The sequence below is a fragment of the Hippocampus zosterae genome, chromosome 18, assembly GCF_025434085.1.
Source record: "Hippocampus zosterae strain Florida chromosome 18, ASM2543408v3, whole genome shotgun sequence".
Taxonomy (NCBI): Eukaryota; Metazoa; Chordata; class Actinopteri; order Syngnathiformes; family Syngnathidae; genus Hippocampus; species Hippocampus zosterae.
In genome coordinates, this window is record NC_067468.1 from 13,489,396 (window position 1) to 13,509,630 (window position 20,235).

Here is a 20,235-nt window from a genome sequence, read left to right on the forward strand (position 1 = left end):
AGCCGCCCGCCACCCTCGCCGGCCAGCTGGTCGATTTCCACCCTCGGAGGATGGCGTCAGGGTGGGAGTTTTTAGTCGCTAGATAGAATGCCTTGAAAGCAATCTATTTTCAGACCTTATCGGCGGCCCCCGGGATGCTCGGAGGGGCTGGCGAATTGCCACTAACAGCCTGGACCAAGGGCAGCGTTATGTTTGTCTGGATGAAATAGTCCATACTTCTTGTACTGTATTTGTCACGATCGTATGTTAGGCTCACATGAGGGGGGGGGGGGGGCAGTGGCATACCTGGATTGAAATCGGAACCTTTTGTGTATTCCGCCAAGCCATATACTGCATTTCCGCATTTAATGTCCCGGCTGTACTGCGGATGGGACCCCCCCCCCCCCCAAAATGTAGCGTTTTGCAATTTTATTGATTTATTAATTTATTTTTTAACTTCAAATACTGGCGGCCCGGTAGTCCAGTGGTTAGCACGTCGGCTTCACAGTGCAGAGGTACCGGGTTCGATTCCAGCTCCGGCCTCCCTGTGTGGAGTTTCTATGTTCTCCCCGGGCCTGCGTGGGTTTTCTCCGGGTGCTCCGGTTTCCTCCCACATTCCAAAAATATGCATGGCAGGCTGATTGAACGCTCTAAATTGTCCCTAGGTGTGAGTGTGAGCGTGGATGTTTGTTCGTCTATGTGTGCCCTGCGATTGGCTGGCAACCGATTCAGGGTGTCCCCCGCCTACTGCCCGGAGACGGCTGGGATGGGCTCCAGCACCCCCCGCGACCCTAGTGAGGATCAAGCGGTTAGGAAGATGAATGAATGAACTTCAAATACTAACGCAGGTGCCCGTTTCCGCAGGTTCTACTGGGACTTGATAATGCTCATCATGATGATGGGGAATCTAATCATCATTCCTGTGGGAATAACCTTCTTCTCAGAGCAGACCACCACCACCTGGCTGGTGTTCAACGTGGCCTCGGACACCATCTTCCTGGTGGATCTGGTCATGAACTTCAGGACGGGCATCGTGAACGAGGAAAGCTCCGAGATTATCCTTGACCCCAAGGTCATCAAGATGAACTACCTGAAGAGCTGGTTTGTGGTGGACTTCCTGTCGTCCATACCGGTGGATTATATCTTTTTGATCGTGGAGAAAGGCTTCGACTCGGAGGTATACAAGACGGCGCGCGCCCTGCGCATCGTCCGATTCACCAAGATCCTCAGCCTGCTGCGCCTGTTGAGACTGTCTCGACTCATCCGATACATACATCAGTGGGAGGAGGTGAGTACGCGACCTTCGGCCGTCAACGCGCTACTCGTATTTGTTCTCAGGGTTTGGTGGTGGATTATGTCCGTCCGTAGGCCGGAGCCATCGTGTATCTCGTTGGTATACCGTTGTGCGGGTGATACCGTAGCCAAGTATCGTTCCGGGTGTGCCGCGGCCACGTATCGTGCTGGATATACTGTGGCCATGTAGGATATCAGTGATACGAATCATATCGGATTACGGTTGCTGTGTGTACTGCAAATCCTGATACTCATACCATAGCGCACGCTACCACTTATACTGAGTTTTCCGTATCGTGACGGATACGGCGTCGCCGAGTGTGCTGTTATACGATGGCTGCATCGTATGCAGGATATACTTCAGTACATCGTGTACGGTACGGTGCATCCGATCATTTCGGATATGTTATGATGCTCCATATTTATTTACTCAAATGCAGGTGGGATGAGGGTAGAGGGGAGGGGGGGCTCTATTATGACGAGTGTTCTATTTCGCAAAATATTTAGAAATAATACTAAACGTTTTTTTTTCAACTGTTTGTTTCACCCCCCCCCCCCCTACCAATCAATTATAATATATAAATGTCCACAAATGCTTAGCATTGGGGTGGAGGGTGCATTTATTCATACAAATGCATTATGAAATGCTTGCGTGATAATATTAGTGTCTCTCATCGGAGATAATTAGGCTTACGTTTTCCTGATGGGGAAAAGGGAGGCATTTATTTGTTTAAGTGGACTAATTGGAGCGGATGGCCCCCGTGCCGTTTCGCATACGTATTCCTCTACTGTATTCTTTATTCCCAACTCATCCTCGGCGTCCTTGTCCAACCTTGTTCCTTGTTTGTTAATGTTGTCGTCGTCGTCATGCAGATCACACCGCGAGTTGACGTTCTTTTCGTGCGCATGTTGTGCATGAGCAAACACTGATCTAAAGGTCCAAATGGCTGCTATGTGAAGTCTGGAGCCTTTTTTTTTTTTGCTAAGTCCCTAAATGAGTCCGTGTCGATAAAACTACCAGGCCGTGAGTTCAATTTCAAGCTCTTGTGACGCTACCCGATAAAGTAAAAAGTGCTCAAAACCAGTAAGGCAGCCTATTTCTATAATTGATCGCTTACCGTCGTGGGTAGGGAATCAATTATGATTTATAGATTGACGCAAGGGATGATTTTAGATGTTGACCATCGTGCTGGGTATACCATAGCTCCACATCGGGTTGGATATAAAGCACTGTAGACGTGTGATCCGTTGAATTCACAATGATGCTGCATATACTTTAGCCTCGTATCGTGCGCATCCATGTATTATTTCACATGTAGCAAACCAGTGTGTAGTGGCAGATGTACCCTCATCAAATGCGGTCCTTGGATATCTTTGCTACGTACCGTGCTGGATATACGGTAGTCCTGTGTCGCATTACAAAAATTCTTGCTCGGATTTATTATAGCCGCATATGTTTTGAGGTTATATCATAGCCGCGTAGCAAGCTACGCTGATTTCATGGAATGGCTAATGCTAGCCGGCATACGTGCGGTTTTCCATTCAATCTTCACTAGACAAACATGAAAAATCTTATGATACGCTGTACATTATTTTTTTTTTTTACAACTGCCTCCAAGTGTGCTGTCGCCATGTGCTGGGCATGCTAACTATGTGGGAAGCTGATTAGCATTCCAGATGAGCCACTAGCAGTCTGTGTGGGAGGATGGCAATGTGGTATAGGCCACAACCCCAAACAAGTATGATGCTTAATGAACGAAGGAATGAATGAATGTTCTTCCCGCAAGTGTTGTTTGTACACTCGGTAAGGGAGAATACAGCGAACAATAAAAAAAAACGGAGGCGTTGAGATGTCGTAGCCTTTCCGCATCCCGTACGCCGACACATCGACGGATACGACACGTTTGCGGGAGCTGCGTGGAGAGTGGGAAAAATTCTGAGCTGTCACATGGGGTTTGGTCGGATAAAGGATTTGTGTTTAAAAAAGCGGGAAAACAAATGCATGCCGTAATACAGTCAACCGTCGTCAGCGCCATCCAGTCACCCACTCCGAAGCGGACGATAAAAATCGTCATCCGGTATGCACGTCACTGTCCTTCCGTGTGAACCCCTTCCTCACTGTGTCACCACCTCTTTGCTCCATCTGCCTCGTCAAGAGTCTTACTCAGTCAGAACGGGACTGTCTGTCACTTAGCTATGCTAACGCACTTTAGTCTGTTTTTCTCAAATGGTGTGAATTTTCATAATTTTATTTGAGCAAAAAAAAAAAAAACAACAAAACATTTTTGTTATTTGAAGAACAAGCTCAAAATATTTTCATATTTGTTACCACGCTGGATAGTGTTCGTCTACCTGGATGTAGCTCAACGACCCAGAATCGATGTCACCTTTGGACTCGTTTCGAAATCAGACCAGCTTGTGCACTCCAATTGTACTCATCGAAACGCGATGAATCAACAACTGAATAATCGCGAATTGATTACTACGCCTGTCCCTTGCTTTTGACTGATGATTCCTATTAGGTTGGGGCCAAAACGAATGAGGAGTTTCATTATTCACAAATTCCCCGTCAACTCCTCCCAGAATAATCGTCGTTCATGCCCGTACTTGAGTTTCCAGGCAGTGTGTCGCCGGTGGGGCCGGCGTTAGCGAGCGGAACGCCACCATGCACATACGCGTGTGCTCAATCATTCATTCGTTTGTTTGCTCGCACGTAATTATGGCGATGTGCAGCGCTCAGGGAAATTGCAGCTTACGCGGAGAAGGTCGTGCCGAGCAGTTGACTGCTCATTTGGCACGCCGAGTAAAACAAACAGGGATTATATAAAAAAAAAAAAGAGAGTGAGCGAGCGAGCGAAAAAAGAGGAATTCGGAAAGTGTGATGATTTTGTTTATTTCAGCTGGACTTCAAAGACGATACGGTGGCCTTCAGAGGACACATTTAAACATTCAAATAAGGGCTTAGCTTGTCTTGCTAAAATCACCTACACATCTGTCCATTTTAGCTTTGAGGTTTGAATCCACAAGACTAAAAACAATCAAAAATGATCAGCGAAAGCATACAATCACCCGTCTGATGGTAATATTTAGGAGCAAGGGCTGACTTGCTCCCAATTTTCTATTACAATCACCGAAAAGCAAAAAGCTTGCCTCATTAGCATAGCAGTGGGCTAGTAACAACGGTCATACCAGTAGCATTTTCGGTTAATGTGCTAACAACCGCACTGTGTTATTTCATGGCTCATTTTCATGGGCCGTCCGAGAAGTTGAGGCTTTCGATGGATTCGTCCGACTTTCCAGACGGCTTCATCCCGAACTCGCATTTAGCCGAGTTTGAAAACGAAAAAGTTTCTTGCTACGTTAGCGCAGCTAGCACCAGATGTCTTGGCTTTTGGCATCGTGTCAGCGTTTCGGTTAATGAGCTTTACAATGGCAAAGTGTTTTATTAGCGATCACCAACGGGAAGTATAACGATATCACCTTCTGTCGGTCACACTCCACTGATGCTTCTTAGCAAATATGGCTGCCCTTTGTTCCTTTATTTGGGTTGGAGAGGTGAATATATTTACCGTAAATGTAACTGCAGTGTAGCCGATGGTACCGGTGGCACATCTGGCTCATAACCCCCACCACCAGCAGCAGCATCAGCATCAGCATCGGGCCTGCTGCCATATCCCGGCTCAGCCGCACTGGCTCAGGTCAGGCTGGTGGCAGCAGCGTGGCCTCCCCCCAGGGAGGAGCTTTACCTTTTTTTTTTTTCCCCAGCTCCGGGTTTAATCTGTCTGCTTTCAGTGTGTGCCAAAATATATACGGACTAGTTTATTATGTTTTATGCTAATATTGAACCATTGAAAGTCAAACCAAATCTATTCTGGGATTGTGGCTGACCTCAAAATGATCATCAAATTTTGATGCCGTCCAGCCACATTAGGTAACATTGACAAAAAAAAAAAAGGGCTTGTAATTCATGGATGCCTGCTTCCATTTGGAGCTCACTTGGGCGAATTCCCTTTTCGCAGAGCGTCCAAGTACTAGCCCTGGAATTCACCCAAAAAGTCAGCTTCAAACCAAAATGGGTGACTTCCTGTTTAATTTTGGGCATGGGCCCTTGAAACGTTTTCATATGATAGGAAGATACACAGATGAGGTAGTCTGATAGCATTTTCCCCATTTTCATTTTGACTTTTTGTGTGGCACATATTCAGATTCGGAAAACTGAAATGATCCCCGTCAGGGTAGACGCGGGCACAGTTATTTACATATATGACAGTTAAATAGCATTTATCTAGCGTCACTGAATAAGCGGGTAGCCACGTGGCTTTATCCATGGCTCGTCGATTTTCATGAATGGCTCGTTAATGTTCATTTTTACAGCAGGGCAGAAAACCAAATTGCCGCAAAAAAAAAAAAACGCATTGAAAATGTTTGTCACACTTTTGCACGCCAAAGTCCAAATGGCATTTCGCTAGCTTAGCTATCTGTAGCGCATAGCTTCTTAATCAAGCGCTTGTTTCAGTGTTAAAATCTAACAGGAGGGGTGAATTAAAAACTGACCAGTTTTTGTTATACATTTTTCATTTTATTTCCAAATGATAAATGTTGCGTGCGTCTTGCTTGACTGACTTTTTGGATGACTACATGGCCTCATCCAGAGCTCATTTGAAACACTAAATCTTACAGTTGGATGGCAAAACTCACAAATTAGCCCTCTCAAAGTGGATTTTTAATTTTTCTCTCACACATTTTTTTTTTTGCCACATATACCAATAGTCACATTTCACAAGTAGATCGCCACGATCTTTTCGCTTTGACATTCTGTCACCGCGCTCTCTGCTGTCATTAGCAAAATCCCTCACTGTTGATGTAATTACTTACCCATAGTTGATGCCCGTGCTACGTGACACGCGTTCCCCCTCCTGTACTCCGTAACGATTTCCACCAACTGGTCGTCACTGCAAGGAGAGCAAGCGTAGCATAGCCGCGTCGTGTCACCGCACATTTTCCGGGAAAGGCGGATTACCGATCGTTGCCAATTTGACGATTGATTTAAAGACCGTGGGGGAGGTTTGAAATTGCGTCAAGACGGCCTGACCTAAGTGTTTGTGTTGGATGAAGGTGATTCGGATCTTGGGCTGTTATTGAAAAGATTTACTGCCGCTCGTTCAATCGATCCGCAAGAAGGAAAATGTGAGCTAGCTGAGCCGAGTATCTAAATGACTTCTAACTGCATTACAGTCCACTGCATTTGCCGTCCACTGAAGTATTCTCTGACCGTCTTCTCAAACACACACACACACACATACACGAATTCAGCATTTTGGAGTCCCATGTGCCCAACGCGTGTTCTATTTAAAGGGCCGGCTACTTGCTATTAATTCCACAGATGCGCCGAATCTTTGCAAGAGTACACATTGCATAGATCACACATGCCAGCCGGTGACATTTAAAAGAGGCAGCCCGACCTCATTAGCATGTGCGCTCAAATGCCATTTAGTGGCAGGACACACGGTGTGTGTTTCCTGCGGTGCGACGTGATTGGATGTGATGTCTTTTGTGCGCGTGGGTGTCGCGCGTGTGAGTCTGCCATGCATCATGTTAGCGTGAGGAGCTATCAAATCGCGTCGCCTCGGAGTGGCGCGTGCCGGCTCGGGTGCGCAAACTGGTGCGCTCTTTGAAAACGAAGCAGTAGGAATCGATTTTTACCCCCCCCCCCTCCCCCCAAAAAAGTTTTTGGGTGTTATTTCTTTGCATTGAGCAGCCATAGCTTAAAATGGCCGCGCGGCAGTCAACGGTAGCCAAATTTGTTTGTGGCTCTTATTAGGATCTGTTCGCCCGTCTACGTTCGCCCGATTTCTGCAATGAGTCACGACGTGGCGGTGGAATCGATGAAGTCGATTTAATGGGAACAAAACTATCAGCGGTTTATGTCAGGCAAAAAATAAAAAATAAAAGAGGCACCGTGTTTGGTACCTGTATTTATTTCTTTACCCGCCTCCATGGCCTTGAGTAGCCTTGTCGACAACAGCAGAATGCAATCCGACAACGCCGAGGCGGTAGAATAAATCACGTCCACTGAAAGGCAACATAGATCAATACGAACAACATTTGAATTCTCTCAAGGGAGCGCGCCGCGTCGAGTCGTCGTTTCTGCAATCTGCAGCGTGTACGTTCCATCGGTTCCGAGGGCGATACATTCAGACAAAGTAGACTTCGGCTCAATGAATCAGTGTGAACGAGAAAGCGGACTCGATGGCGATGCTGCTTTTGGCCAAGCAGTGGACTTGTTTCAAGACGCTGGCGGTTCTAGACGGCTTGAGATGAGGTGATGAAGGGGTGACTCTTAGCGTGTTGCTACACTTAGCTCATGAGCTTTTCCATTAGTTCGCGAAAGGCCACGCTTGGATACATACAGCTTGATTAAAGTGCAGAGGTGATACTATTACATTGCATTGGCGCTGCCCAAAGGGGCCGATCACTCTTCTACGCAACAGTGACTCGACCGCCGGCCGCTCTTCATGCTCGACTTGTGCGTTTTTCATCAGCGCTCAGAACCTCCATGGGCGTCCTCTTTCTTATCCGACGAGAACAGCGAGAGGGGCCCGTTTTGTCATCTTATTGTTTTTACATTCTTATGTTCGCATTCATTCATTCATCTTCCGTACCGCTTGATCCTCACTAGGGTCGCGGGGGGTGCTGGAGCCCATCCCAGCCGTCTCCGGGCAGTAGGCGGGGGACACCCTGAATCGGTTGCCAGCCAATCGCAGGGCACACATAGACGAACAACCATCCACGCTCACACTCACACCTAGGGACAATTTAGAGTGTTCAATCAGCCTGCCACGCATGTTTTTGGAATGTGGGAGGAAACCGGAGCACCCGGAGAAAACCCACGCAGGCCCGGGGAGAACATGCAAACTCCACACACCGGAGCTGGAATCGAACCTGGTACCTCTGCACTGTGAAGCCGACCTGCTAACCACACTGGACTATCGGGCGGCCCATGTTCACTTTCATTTATTATATAATGTGTGTGTGTGTGTGTGTTTTCACTCACACGATTGGACAAACGTTTGACGAGATGTATATGTATTCAGCACATTCCCGTGTCATTTGCATGAGGTTGTTTTTGGCGGTGGCGCAAGTCAGTCGAAGATTTGCGCCGCGAGTGATGACGTCATCTGCTTATCGCGCCAATTATTTGAAAAGAAATAGGAACATTTGAAGGCCCGTTATTCTAATCTTTCCCCGTCCTGCTGCTGCCGTTGACTCTTTAATGCATAAAGAAAGACCGTCACTAAGTAGACTACAGCCGAATGGACTTCACGGCACGTGTACTGAAAGTGCTGTCAAGCCACCCCTAACCCCCCCCCCCCCCCCCACCTCACCCTCCCTTCCCGTATGACGATGAACATAATGTGCCTCAAGTGGCAATCTCGCTCGCCTTGCCTCGCTTCGCTGGCGGGGGCAGCTCACGCTTCTCAGGCCCGAGGGGCGGAAAATCTCAGCCACTTGCCACCCGAGAGACTCCATTTTTTTTTTTCCCCTCTCCTCTTTACCGAAAGCAGTTTGGATTTGAACCCTAAAACCTTGATTGATTTTTACGGGCAGTGTTGAATCTAACAGAATGCCGTTAGAAACCAGAAGCACGCTCTTAAAATTAAATACCCGTGAGGAGTTTTGGGTTCATCTCAAGTTGTCCGCAGGGGTCGACCTGTCTTGGAGATTTTGTCTGATTGCTGACGATGCCGGATGGGTGACGTAAAGTTACCAAACTGTTGCTATTTTTGATTCTTGTGTGAGCGTAGCTTTGATGACTCACCATGAAATCCGAAAAGACAACGGTCAAGTGTGACATTTTTTTGCCAGGCCCTTCCGAAACAATTTTATTTAATCGCCACCAAATCGGAACCACATGAATTCGACAGATGGACGGTGTGAGATTGCCTTAATCTTGAGTTTCCGTGACTGAGTGCGCGCCCCTCTGTAAAAAAAAAAACAATGCTGTGTCTGTCACACAATTATCAAATTACTGATGTAATAAGAAAATGTTAAAATGACACGCATGAAATGTATCCCCTTGATCACAAGCAACTAGCATAAGTTAGCTAACACGCTAATCGGTACCTTTGAGAAGCTAACGCCGCAGTCTTCGGTAAAACGGACGTGAGTCAAAGGCAATTACGTCAAGGCGCGATCCAATAAGAGTATGACGCCCCTTCGAAGTGTCAAGTTGAATTCCTCTGCTGTGTCTTTTGTGTTTCTGATTCGTTAGCGTCGGAGAGCGGAAAAGAAGGACAGATCCAGAGGAAGGAAAAGTCTTGCGCGGTATATGGACAAAACAAACTAATATAGATTCTGAAATGTAATGATCAGCATTTTCAGGACATACAAAAATTATTATGGATCAGTCATTTTTTTTGGTTTGTTTTTAAAGATGCACTCCTCTGTTATCCGGGGCCGCAGGAGTGCAAGTGTTTCGACAGCCCCCGAGCAGTCGCACTCGATCAGCATCTGCTTCGTTGTCCAGCAGCTGCTGCTTTATTTTTAGCATCCGCACCAAGCGTATATGTACTTTTGATTTTGTGTCCACCGCTCCAAAGTCCATTCTAAAGTCACATTTTTTCATCATTCTTATCAGGAATTTCAAATTCCTCAAACCGCACCAAATTTTGCAGGCCTGTAAAAAATGTTTGGGCGTGTTGGCAAGCTCAATCACTCACCTTTTTATATTCTTATTAGGCCCCCGGAGCATGTTTCACTTCAGAGCACAGAGCAAGGGATTTGGATACCGTGACAAAACAAAACAAAACACAACAAAAACGACCCAAGTAGTCAAGCCCTGGCATTTTGCTTTGAGACAACCATTTTAGCGTCAACCAAACTGTCTAAATTGCTGCCACCAAATTTGAAGCGCGTGCACTCATGTTTTTTTTGTGTTTTGTTTGTTTGTTTGTTTGTTTGTTTTAAAAACGTTGACTGCGGGATATCCCCACTCACCCACACCCGTTCTGCTGCATAGTGTACACGCAACAGTAAGCAGACGGATGACAGCAATGGTCTTGCGAGGGCAGGCTGAAGTGATAAGTGTGGCGATTAGGCTAATCTGGTTTATTTTTGTTGGACGGAGGTGGCTGGCCCGCCAAGGTGGAGGAAAGAGGGCTGGGGGGGCGGGGAGGGGGGGACACTCCGACCACAGTCAGTGGGGCTTGGTGTATTCTGCTGATCTTTGCACTGTAAACAGATTCTCCGCACGGTCCTTAAATGGTTTTATTATCAGATGAAGACGTGCGGCGCTTGTCTCTGTAATGACGCCTATTAGCGCTTTGCGTTTTCACTTCCCGAGAGTTAATGTTGCGCTTGATTTGCTCAAGCGGGCGCCATCTCTCTGCCGACGTTGCCCCTGCGATCATCATCATCATTTAGTCATTCTCGGTAGGCGTTTACACCAATCAAAACGGCATTAAGTTGCCATTTTGCTAAGGTAATGATCAACATTAGATCAACTGCCATTCTATGGAAAACCATTCATCCACCAATCCATCCATTTTCCGATCCGCGGGGTGGAACGGGGGTTGGGGGGCACACAGAGATGAACAACCATCTGCGCTAACACTCACGCCTAGCGACAATTTAAGATTTTCAATCAGCCTGCCATGCATGTTTGTAGAATGTGGGAGAAAACCGAAGTACCCGGAGAAAACCCACACATTACCGGTAAGAACATGCAAACTCCACACGGGGAGGCCGGAGCTGGAAATGAACCCGGTACCTCTGCACTGTGAGATCAAAAGCGCTAACCACTGGACCACCGGGCCGCCTCCATGGAAACCGTCACATTATAATAACGATCGCACTAGATCGGGGTTTCACAGTACCAACACTAGCGAGTAAAGTTGCCATGCTAAGTCTTGCGGGAAATTACATGGCTTGTATGGCCACTGCCTGGAAGGGTGATGTAGCGTTGTCTTGGTATTCATTCATTCATTCATTCATCTTCCTAACCGCTTGATCCTCACTAGGGTCGCGGGGGGTGCTGGAGCCTATCCCAGCTGTCTCCGGGCAGTAGGCGGGGGACACCCTGAATCGGTTGCCAACCAATCGCAGGGCACACAGAAACGAACAACCATCCACGCTCACACTCGCACCTAGGGACAATTTAGAGTGTTCAATCAGCCTGCCACGCATGTTTTTGGAATGTGGGAGGAAACCGGAGCACCCGGAGAAAACCCACGCAGGCCCGGGGAGAACATGCAAACTCCACACAGGGAGGCCGGAGCTGGAATCGAACCCGGTACCTCTGCACTGTGAAGCTCACGTGCTAACCACTGGACTACCGGGCCGCCCTGTCTTGGTATTGGTTCTTTTTTTTCTTTTTTTGAATGAGTAACAGCTCAGACCAATGTCAATTCCGGTACCGGTATTGACGCCTCCGTCATGAGAAGGGCGATGCCGCTTACCTACATCTACTAAAGACGGCTCACATTCAACTTGAGCCCCTGTGGGCAGAGGGCGGATCGCCTGCGCCTGCGCCTGCGCCTAGCGACTTGCTATACCTGGACTCATACTGTGGGACCGTACATTGCCTTTGAGGACGCCCGCTTTCCTGTGTACGCGATGGCGGGAAGGGTTCATCTTCCTGATGTTAACATGAGCACAGCAGGGTCATCCTGTACAATCCAGTCAAATCCTTCCTGCTCTCACATGGGCACTAATCCACTCCGACTGCCTTCTTAGCACAAACACAACTTAGGCTCAAACCATTCCCTTCTTCTCCTGCCTCGGTGACAGACGTATTTGCAAAAACAGCACTTCTCTTTCCGTCATGCTGTATTTATTTTCTCAAGTTTTTTTGTTTGTTGCAAGACGTTTCTGGGTCACCTTTTGGAGGTTCTTTTTGGAGGAAATGACACCAAAAAAAATGAAGCAATGTCTTGCGTGAGGGGAAGATTATTTTCCATACATTATTGGATCATCTTTGGGACATGAATGCAAAGCATCCCAAAATTTGAGACATTCTCCATCTGGCTAGTGTGTGTACTGTCATTTTTATTTTGTTGCAATCAGATCAATTTTCCAGGATGCGTTTGTCTTTGAAAGGACTTCCTGAAGTGGCCAAAATGGCCACGTTATGACATTCTGAGCTTTTTTTTGTGGTTCTCCTCATCCTAAATATGCCTACCAAATTCCATGTTGCCGATTTGTATTCTTCCAGGGCTGAATTTTCAACAAAATTCTGGAAAGCTTCAACAGCAAATTTTGGGAGGCACAAAATGTACATTTTCACAAGGATAAGCACGCCGTCAACATTTTATGAGCTTTGACTATAGAAAGCCCTCAAATGACTTTTATTTGGCCTTTTTTGTGTGTGTAGATATTTTATATTGACGTGATAGAACGACTGCAACTGAGTGTTTATTGCAATTTCTCCTCATGTCGTGCATGACGCACAAAGAACGCTAACTGACTTCCTGGAATGATGATGTTGTCAAACTGTCGTGCCGAAACCAACTTGCGTAACAATTGCGAGAGAGAAAATGGGTCAAGTGGGAAAACAGTTGTTCTCGGCCCCGCTGGCAGCTTTTCAGACAATATGTCCGCTCAAATCTTGCTTCCTGTGTCTCGTCTTCGCTTTTTCTTCCCGCTGTGACGATGAGTTGTCAGGTGCCCGTGCCGAGAGAGACATGCAAGATTTATAAAAACATATCAAACAAACATGGCCTGGATATCACGAGCATTTTTTTTCGGTTCGTAAATGCAGTTAAACAAGAATATACATAGTAGCAAGCGAGGGCAATTTATAATTTTAAAGATTAAAGTCTTTATATTACAAGAAAAAAAATCTGCCATTCTACAAGAATAAATCTGAGCTTTTTTTTTCTTTCTTCTTCCGCCGAGCAGCATCGCCATGTGATTCGGCGCATGCAAATGTTCCGGCCTTGCGTTCATTCCCAACGCAATGGCTCCAAACTGCACGCGAACCGTCCAAATGCGAACTCGCCCGCAGATTATAAAAGCAGAACACGAGTGGTGAGGTTATCACGCTCACACGACCAAAATAGATTGAGAACGAACGGGTGAGGCGGCGGGCAAGAGCGAACGAGGCTCGGCGCCGAAGATGTGCTTCGTGCGGGTTACAACAATAATTTTGCTGACCATCACAGAAAAGGGTGCAACACAGAGCGCTTTGTCCCACGGAACACAGCTGCTCCCACTTTTTCACTCGTCATTACTTAAGGATGACTTGAGGTCTAAACATCCATTTGTGAATTACAAGTTAATTGTTGTATTTTCAATGACTTAATAAGCGGGGGAAAGTAGGGAAGGAATGATATCGGAGCGTCATGACAGGATAATTATCACGATAATGTGGGGAGTTCGGCGATATAAAATAAAAACTGAAATGTGGAAAAAAAAAACCCTCATACTCGGTGTGTGTGTCTTACATTCCTCTATGTCTGCCGATTAGCGTGTGTAAACATAGGTAGGTGGCCAAAACATGCCTAATTCAAACTAAACTGCACTAATAAATTAACCACCGGAGGGTGCTAGAGCTGCACTAATGCCAAACAATCTGGCCTTTTTTTTTTTCCAAAGATGTGCTGCCAGAAATATGGTGACATGACGGCGACAATATTCGTGGTAATTTTAGTCTCGCGATATCAGGCATTGTCGTTATATCCCAAGGGGAAAGTGAACTTCACCTTTCGCCAAAAAAGCTTAGCGGTGCCACAACTGCTGGTGGCAAAACCCAGCTTTTGTTGAAGTGAAGCTCCTCAACACACTTCGACATTGCGAGCGAAAACGAATGAAATAACAATGGGTAGAATTGGGAAAAAATAGGAAAACGTTACATTGTTGTTGTTCAATGAAATAGCAAAAACGATGACTGAAACTACATTTACAAAATTGGTTAAGACGAATGCTCTCTCTCTCTCTCTCTCTCTCTCTCTCTCTCTCTCTCTCTCTCTGTCTCTCTCTCTGTCTCTCTCTCTCTATCTCTCTCTCTCTCTCTCTCTCTCTCTCTCTCTCTCTCTCTCTCTCATGTGGTCAAGAGTTGTTTAATAATACAATATGGATGCTGTGCTGTTTCTTTGGCGGTTAGCTGGTGCCTTGTTTTCCGCATTTAATGACTCCATCCATCACCCATCTGCCTTTCAATGAAGTCTCGGGGCTTTATTACCTCAACAATGTAGCCCAATGTGCAGTTTGAAGTCTTTGTCCCGTCCCCTTCATTCTTTTCCACCAGACACATTTGCATGCTAAATAGCTTCCTTAAGCAAACAGTTTGCTTTGAACTCTTGAGCCCCCATTCATTGTTAATGGTCTACCGTGTGTTAGTCATCCATTATTATTTCTTGGAGGGAAGCGTGCACGTGGTCGATTTCGTACTGTTTGACAAGAAGGCAAAATGCAGTAAATGCAGCTGAACGATGCTTTTAATTTTTTTTTTTTGGAGGGGGGGTACAACAGTAGAGGTCCCTTACATCCAACCTTCGCTAATTTCATATGATGACTTGTTTTGGTATAGTGGATGTACAATAAAAGAAAAAAAAGTCCATCCAAAAGCCACAGGTTGCTCGTGCATGAGCCGTAGTCCATCAATTGCAAAGGGCCTACAGGCCGACAATGCGCAACGCTGGCGAAAGTGCTCCCGACGGGAGCGAGCTGGCCGGCCCGTACCGCCGTGTGACCCTTTGCTGCTATCACATCACATCTTGGCTCTTTGTCTCTGCTGTATTAGAGGATTATGCTGACCTCTGCCCTTGCCCCTGGTCAAAGTGGAGCCGGGCGCACCATAAGCCTCTGTTTTGCTGACGTCAGGCCGCGGTGTTTTGGCCGTGCTTTTGGCTGCCTGTCAGCGTCACCTCGATGCTGGTCTCACGTAAGACGGAGATTGCTTCTAGCGGCCATGAAATCCGACTTGATTATATTTGTGCGGTGGGCACGCAGCTTTTGGTCGACTGCCATCTTCTCCTGTGCCCTTGTAATGCGGACGGCATCGTATAATAAGGATGTGCTCACCAATAATTGGATTGTCAAGAATCCAGTCAGTTGTGTGGATGTGGTTGTTGATGAATCCCATTTTGCAAGCTAATGAGACCAAAGGGTGTGCACCGCTCTTGATTCACTCTTAACTTGTTCTCCACATATGCACAATTTGCTCTTTGAAAATTCACCTATTCACAATTTTTTCTTTTCTGAACTATGAAAAATTATGTTTTTGTGCTCAGGCCATAGTCCTGTCTAATCTAACCGTATTGCTTTGGCGCCATCTTGGGAGATCTTGGTGCCAAGGAACTGTGATGAAGCAAATTGCCTCACTTCGTGTAGTTCTTTGCTGCCATCTTGTGGCAATTATATCCGTACGAGAAAAAGCCGTCATTTCAGCATCGTACCTGTTGGAATTGATTGTTTGATCCTTAATTTTCAGCTATTGGTAATTTCACAGATGTATGCAAACCGTCAAAAAACAAAACAAACAAAAAAAGGGGCAGTTTGCGCCGTAGTGGGCATTAACACAGCCAACCCCATTCGCCTCCAATCCCAGAAAGATGCTCAGTTATAACTGTACACTACTCATTTTTTTAATTGGATTGTTTGTATTTATGACCTGATTGCCAATTAATTGCAGGGCACATATAGACAAACACCATTTACACTCATATTCACACCTACAGATCATTTCAAATTTTGAACCGACCATGCATGGTTTAAAAACATGCGAAGAAGCTAACGTGCATATTTTGAACCCTGAATTTCAGAACGTTGAGGCAGACATGCAAACCTTCTCATTCGCTGTTCTGCCCGATAAATGAACCCTCATGAAAAAAAACAAAAAGAACGGTATTTCTGCCTCTTTTGCTGCCCCACCCCCTTCCCAGCTCCATTTTTAACTCCATTTGAAAATCTTTTGTTTTCACAGGCACTTTAGCAACCTAAGCATTTCTCCACAAATGAGTGCATCCCACTTTCCAAAGGGAAAGCTCCCCTAATGGACACCTTCATCATAACGAAGCTCGCCTCGACCGAGACCACTCATCCAAAACCCTTTGTTAGGATGCGCTCCCTCTAGTATTAGAACCCATGACATTGTGAGCTAAACAAATTCCACACGCCACTCATGAGTTTCGACATATTTCCTTGATGTCCTCGGGGAGGGATGACCCCGCAGCTCGCGAGGCTTTCCGGCAAAGCCGCTCCTGCAAATTTGGTGAAAAACCTCTCAGGAAGAGAAGCTTACTTTCACTCTCAATTACCGCCCACCCGTGAGCTCTGGTCTCACCTGACTGCATCTTCATTTGACTTCTTCCTTTGACATATTTACATGACAATGAAAGGATAAACATGTAACAGATTTTGCAGCCGTCTGCCGATAATCCTCGCATCACCTTGCATGCAACCTTTCGTTGACCCGTAAATCCTCCAAAACGGTGCCATCACTTTTTTCTCAGTGGAGCATTTTCTGGAGGATCACACACACACACACACACACACACACACACGAGAACACTAAATCGATCCTAGTTCTCGTGAAAATTCATGGAAACTTTTAATGGAAAAATTTAAACCGTTTTTTTTTTCCAAGACTTGGAAACACTTGTAAACAAGCCTCGTCAGCCAAGAGAAAAATGAATGGCTCAATTTACATTGGGGTTTAGTTCTTCGCAACGTGCCCCTCCCATACAATCACAAAGAGCCTCTGCTCATTTCCCCATCCACCCAGAAACAATCCGGAATATCTGCCTTCAGTTCCCCCACCGTTCCCGCTTCGTTTTTGTTTCCCGACTTTCTCTATGTCACTTGTTCCGTCTCATTAAGTTCATCAGCCAGTGATGAACGTGGAGGCAAACGGAGCGAGCGAGCGAGCGGCCGGGAGAGTTTTGCTAAATTAAGAATAAAAGACAGCCAAAGAGATTCAGGGTGCGTTTGCGACGAGCGCTCTCCTCTTGGCATATGCTAGTGGCTAATTTTAGCCTTGCGGGGCAGCGCGCTGTATGTCCCAGCGGAGGAGTTGAACCATGGAGGGATCTGAGCAACAGCCCAGCCCTCTTGTTCTCCCCCCCCCCCCCGCACCCCCCTCCTTATGTCTGTGTGTGTACGTGGTCGCTGTCCTTTAGTTGCAGAAAGGTCACGGGACAGTCACAACGGACTGCAGTGGAGAGGATGACCATTCAAAGAGATTTTAAACCACCTGCGTCTGTCCGTGTTGGGCTGTGATTGGACCGTTGGACGTGTCGGTTACTAGGATCAATGCTTATTGATTATTCACTGACGGACAACTTAATTAGTACCTTGGAGAAAACAATACAGAGTCAAACTATTTCAGGTGGCACATATCGGGGTCATTTCAGCAAAATCCAGGCGTCTGTCAATAACCGACTAAGACTCGTAAGACATGCAAAAAATGTTTTATGGTCTTTCTGTCACAGCCTGATAAACATTATTAGTGCTCAGGATCGATTGCGGCTAGGACCGTAATTTCTTTTTGCCAGCATTAAGGTTCAAAATATTCCAAAACCAGTCACACAGTATTCAGTTTTGGGCTTATGGTGTCATTATTTGGGAAATGAAACATCATAACATATACTGAAAGGAATGTGCCAACTGAACAAATGAGTGGAAGAGCCCACGATGGCTTTTCTAATTCCACATCTGACAAGTCTTAATTTATCACTCGATGCGAATTAATGTTTTCACACCATTTTGGAGGTGAACGTGAAATCCGCCACTTAACGGACGAAATAGGCCCAATTAGGCGTCATTTCAGCTGTGATTAATTTAAAACGGGCGCTTTGAGGGGAAATGTAAAAGCATGGAGTTTAAAAATAGATCGCAATTAGACCAAATATTTCACTCGGCAGATCCCGGACTGCGACGGGCTTATTAGCCAAGTGCACCAATCGGCTATCATGGCGTCCGCATTTCACGATTACAGTTTTATGATTAGAATTATGGAAGAACTAACCTAGAATTTAAAAAAAAGCTCTCAATTATGAGATCATTCTGAGATGGTGGGTGGTGGTGATTTGGTTCTTGAGGATATCGGATGTAGCATAGGATATGGCAGGGTTTGCCACTAATGCTAGCTGGACAAATTTTCAAGTCGCGACTACCGAAAATGGACCAAACGGCTTTTCATCACAGAGACACCCTGACAGAAACAGAATAACGCAAGGAAAAAAAATTTCAAAGCTCACGCGACTGTATAAAGCATATCAATCGGCGCTATAAGGTTAGCCTCGTGTCGCTAGCTTCGACTAGCCCGTTCGCTACTAGCTAGCGAACACATTCCTACCACTGGCAATGCGACCACGGAATGGAGCGACAATGGCGCCGTTGTTGGCCAAATCATCATCCTAAAAGTATCTCAGCACACATCCACGGACATCGATCATCGATATTTCCAGGGGTGAGCGCGTCAGTAAAATGTACGCTTCGTCACCCCTATTTTAAGAGCGCCAGTAACAAACTGTCATTCTGTTCCCAAGCAGCCTAACCAACGTTTCTGTTTTGTTTTTCTCCGTCTCTCTGTGCTGCAGATCTTCCATATGACCTATGACCTGGCAAGCGCCGTGGTAAGAATCTTTAACTTGATAGGCATGATGCTGCTGCTGTGCCACTGGGACGGCTGCCTCCAGTACCTGGTGCCTCTGCTCCAAGATTTCCCCCCTGACTGCTGGGTGTCGCTAAACGGTATGGTTGTAAGTATCACGCTTTTACTCTTTTTTTCTGTCGCGTTGTGCCCGCCGTGGGTGTGTTTTGCGGGTGATCGATGCAAGACTTAAGTGATCGATATTTTCCATCTTGGTTTGGGTGTCAGTGTTCACCAAGACTACTTGAGCAAGATTTTAGGATGGTTTGACTTAAAGTGACACGGTCCATTGGGGATGTTAGTTTACTGTTTTCCCCTTCCGCTTTCCGCCTCCTCAGCAGGGCCGGAACGAGGCTCCACACGGAGCGCCTCGTAAACGCTCGCCTCGGGCTATCCCCTGCCTCCTCGTCTAGCGTCTTCCTCCGACAAAACGGCCCGCGTGCAAAGCGACTGTCGCGAGGCATGCGGGCTTGAGGTGCAAACGTCAACTTCCCTCAGTGTCGCGTCTCTTTACTTTTCGCGTCAACCCGAGCTCGCTGTGCGTGAGTCACTCAAAGGCCAAACGCGAGAATGTTTTTTTTTTTCCAACGGCCGCCTCCGTTCATACTGATTACGGGCTACTGTAATGTATGCAAGCGGCATCGTTCCACTCGCCGCACATTATTAAACGACGACAAAGTCATCCGAAAAGCCTCACGCAGCGCCGAAATTTGCACTGCGCGCTCTCGCTCTGCATAAATCTCACTTATTACCCTGCATCAGATCGATATGGAGTCATGTAAAAGACTTAATTAGCTGAAAACGGCTTTTGGTCCCCTTTCGGGCAGGGGGGTGAGCACAGGAGCCTTTGAGCCAGTAACCCCCCCCCCCCCCCCCACACACACACACCCCCATCCCTGCATCCAAATTTTAAAAGCATTCAAAATCTTTATTTTATTTTCTTCATTCATCTCATTCATCTTCCGAGACGCTTGATCCTCACAGGGTTGCGGGGGGTGCTGGAGCCTATCCCAGCAGTCTTCGGGCAGTAGGCGGGGGACACCCTGAATCGGTTGCCAGCCAATCGCAGGGCACACAGAAACGAACAACCATTCGCACTCACACTCACACCTCGGGACAATTTAGAGCGTCCAATCAGCCTGCCACGCATGTTTTTGGAATGTGGGAGGAAACCGGAGCACCCGGAGAAAACCCACGCAGGCCCGGGGAGAACATGCAAACTCCACACAGGGAGGCCGGAGCTGGAATCGAACCCGGTACCTCTGCACTGTGAAGCTGACATGCTAACCACTGGATACCGGGCCGCCCTTTTTATTTTATTTTATTTTATTTTATTTTATTTTATTTTTGTACAAAAGGGGTTGAAGTCG

At 46.6% G+C, this 20,235-nt stretch overlaps 1 protein-coding gene across 1 annotated transcript in view; it reads left to right on the forward strand.

Moving 5' to 3' along the window:
* Positions 1–20,235, forward strand: part of LOC127590768 (potassium/sodium hyperpolarization-activated cyclic nucleotide-gated channel 1) — a 49,803-nt gene that overhangs the window by 4,799 nt on the left and 24,769 nt on the right. The window contains exons 2-3 of the mRNA XM_052050196.1: positions 844–1,267; positions 18,813–18,974. Coding sequence (XP_051906156.1) covers positions 844–1,267; positions 18,813–18,974 — 586 coding nt within the window. The remainder of the gene's footprint in view (positions 1–843; positions 1,268–18,812; positions 18,975–20,235) is intronic.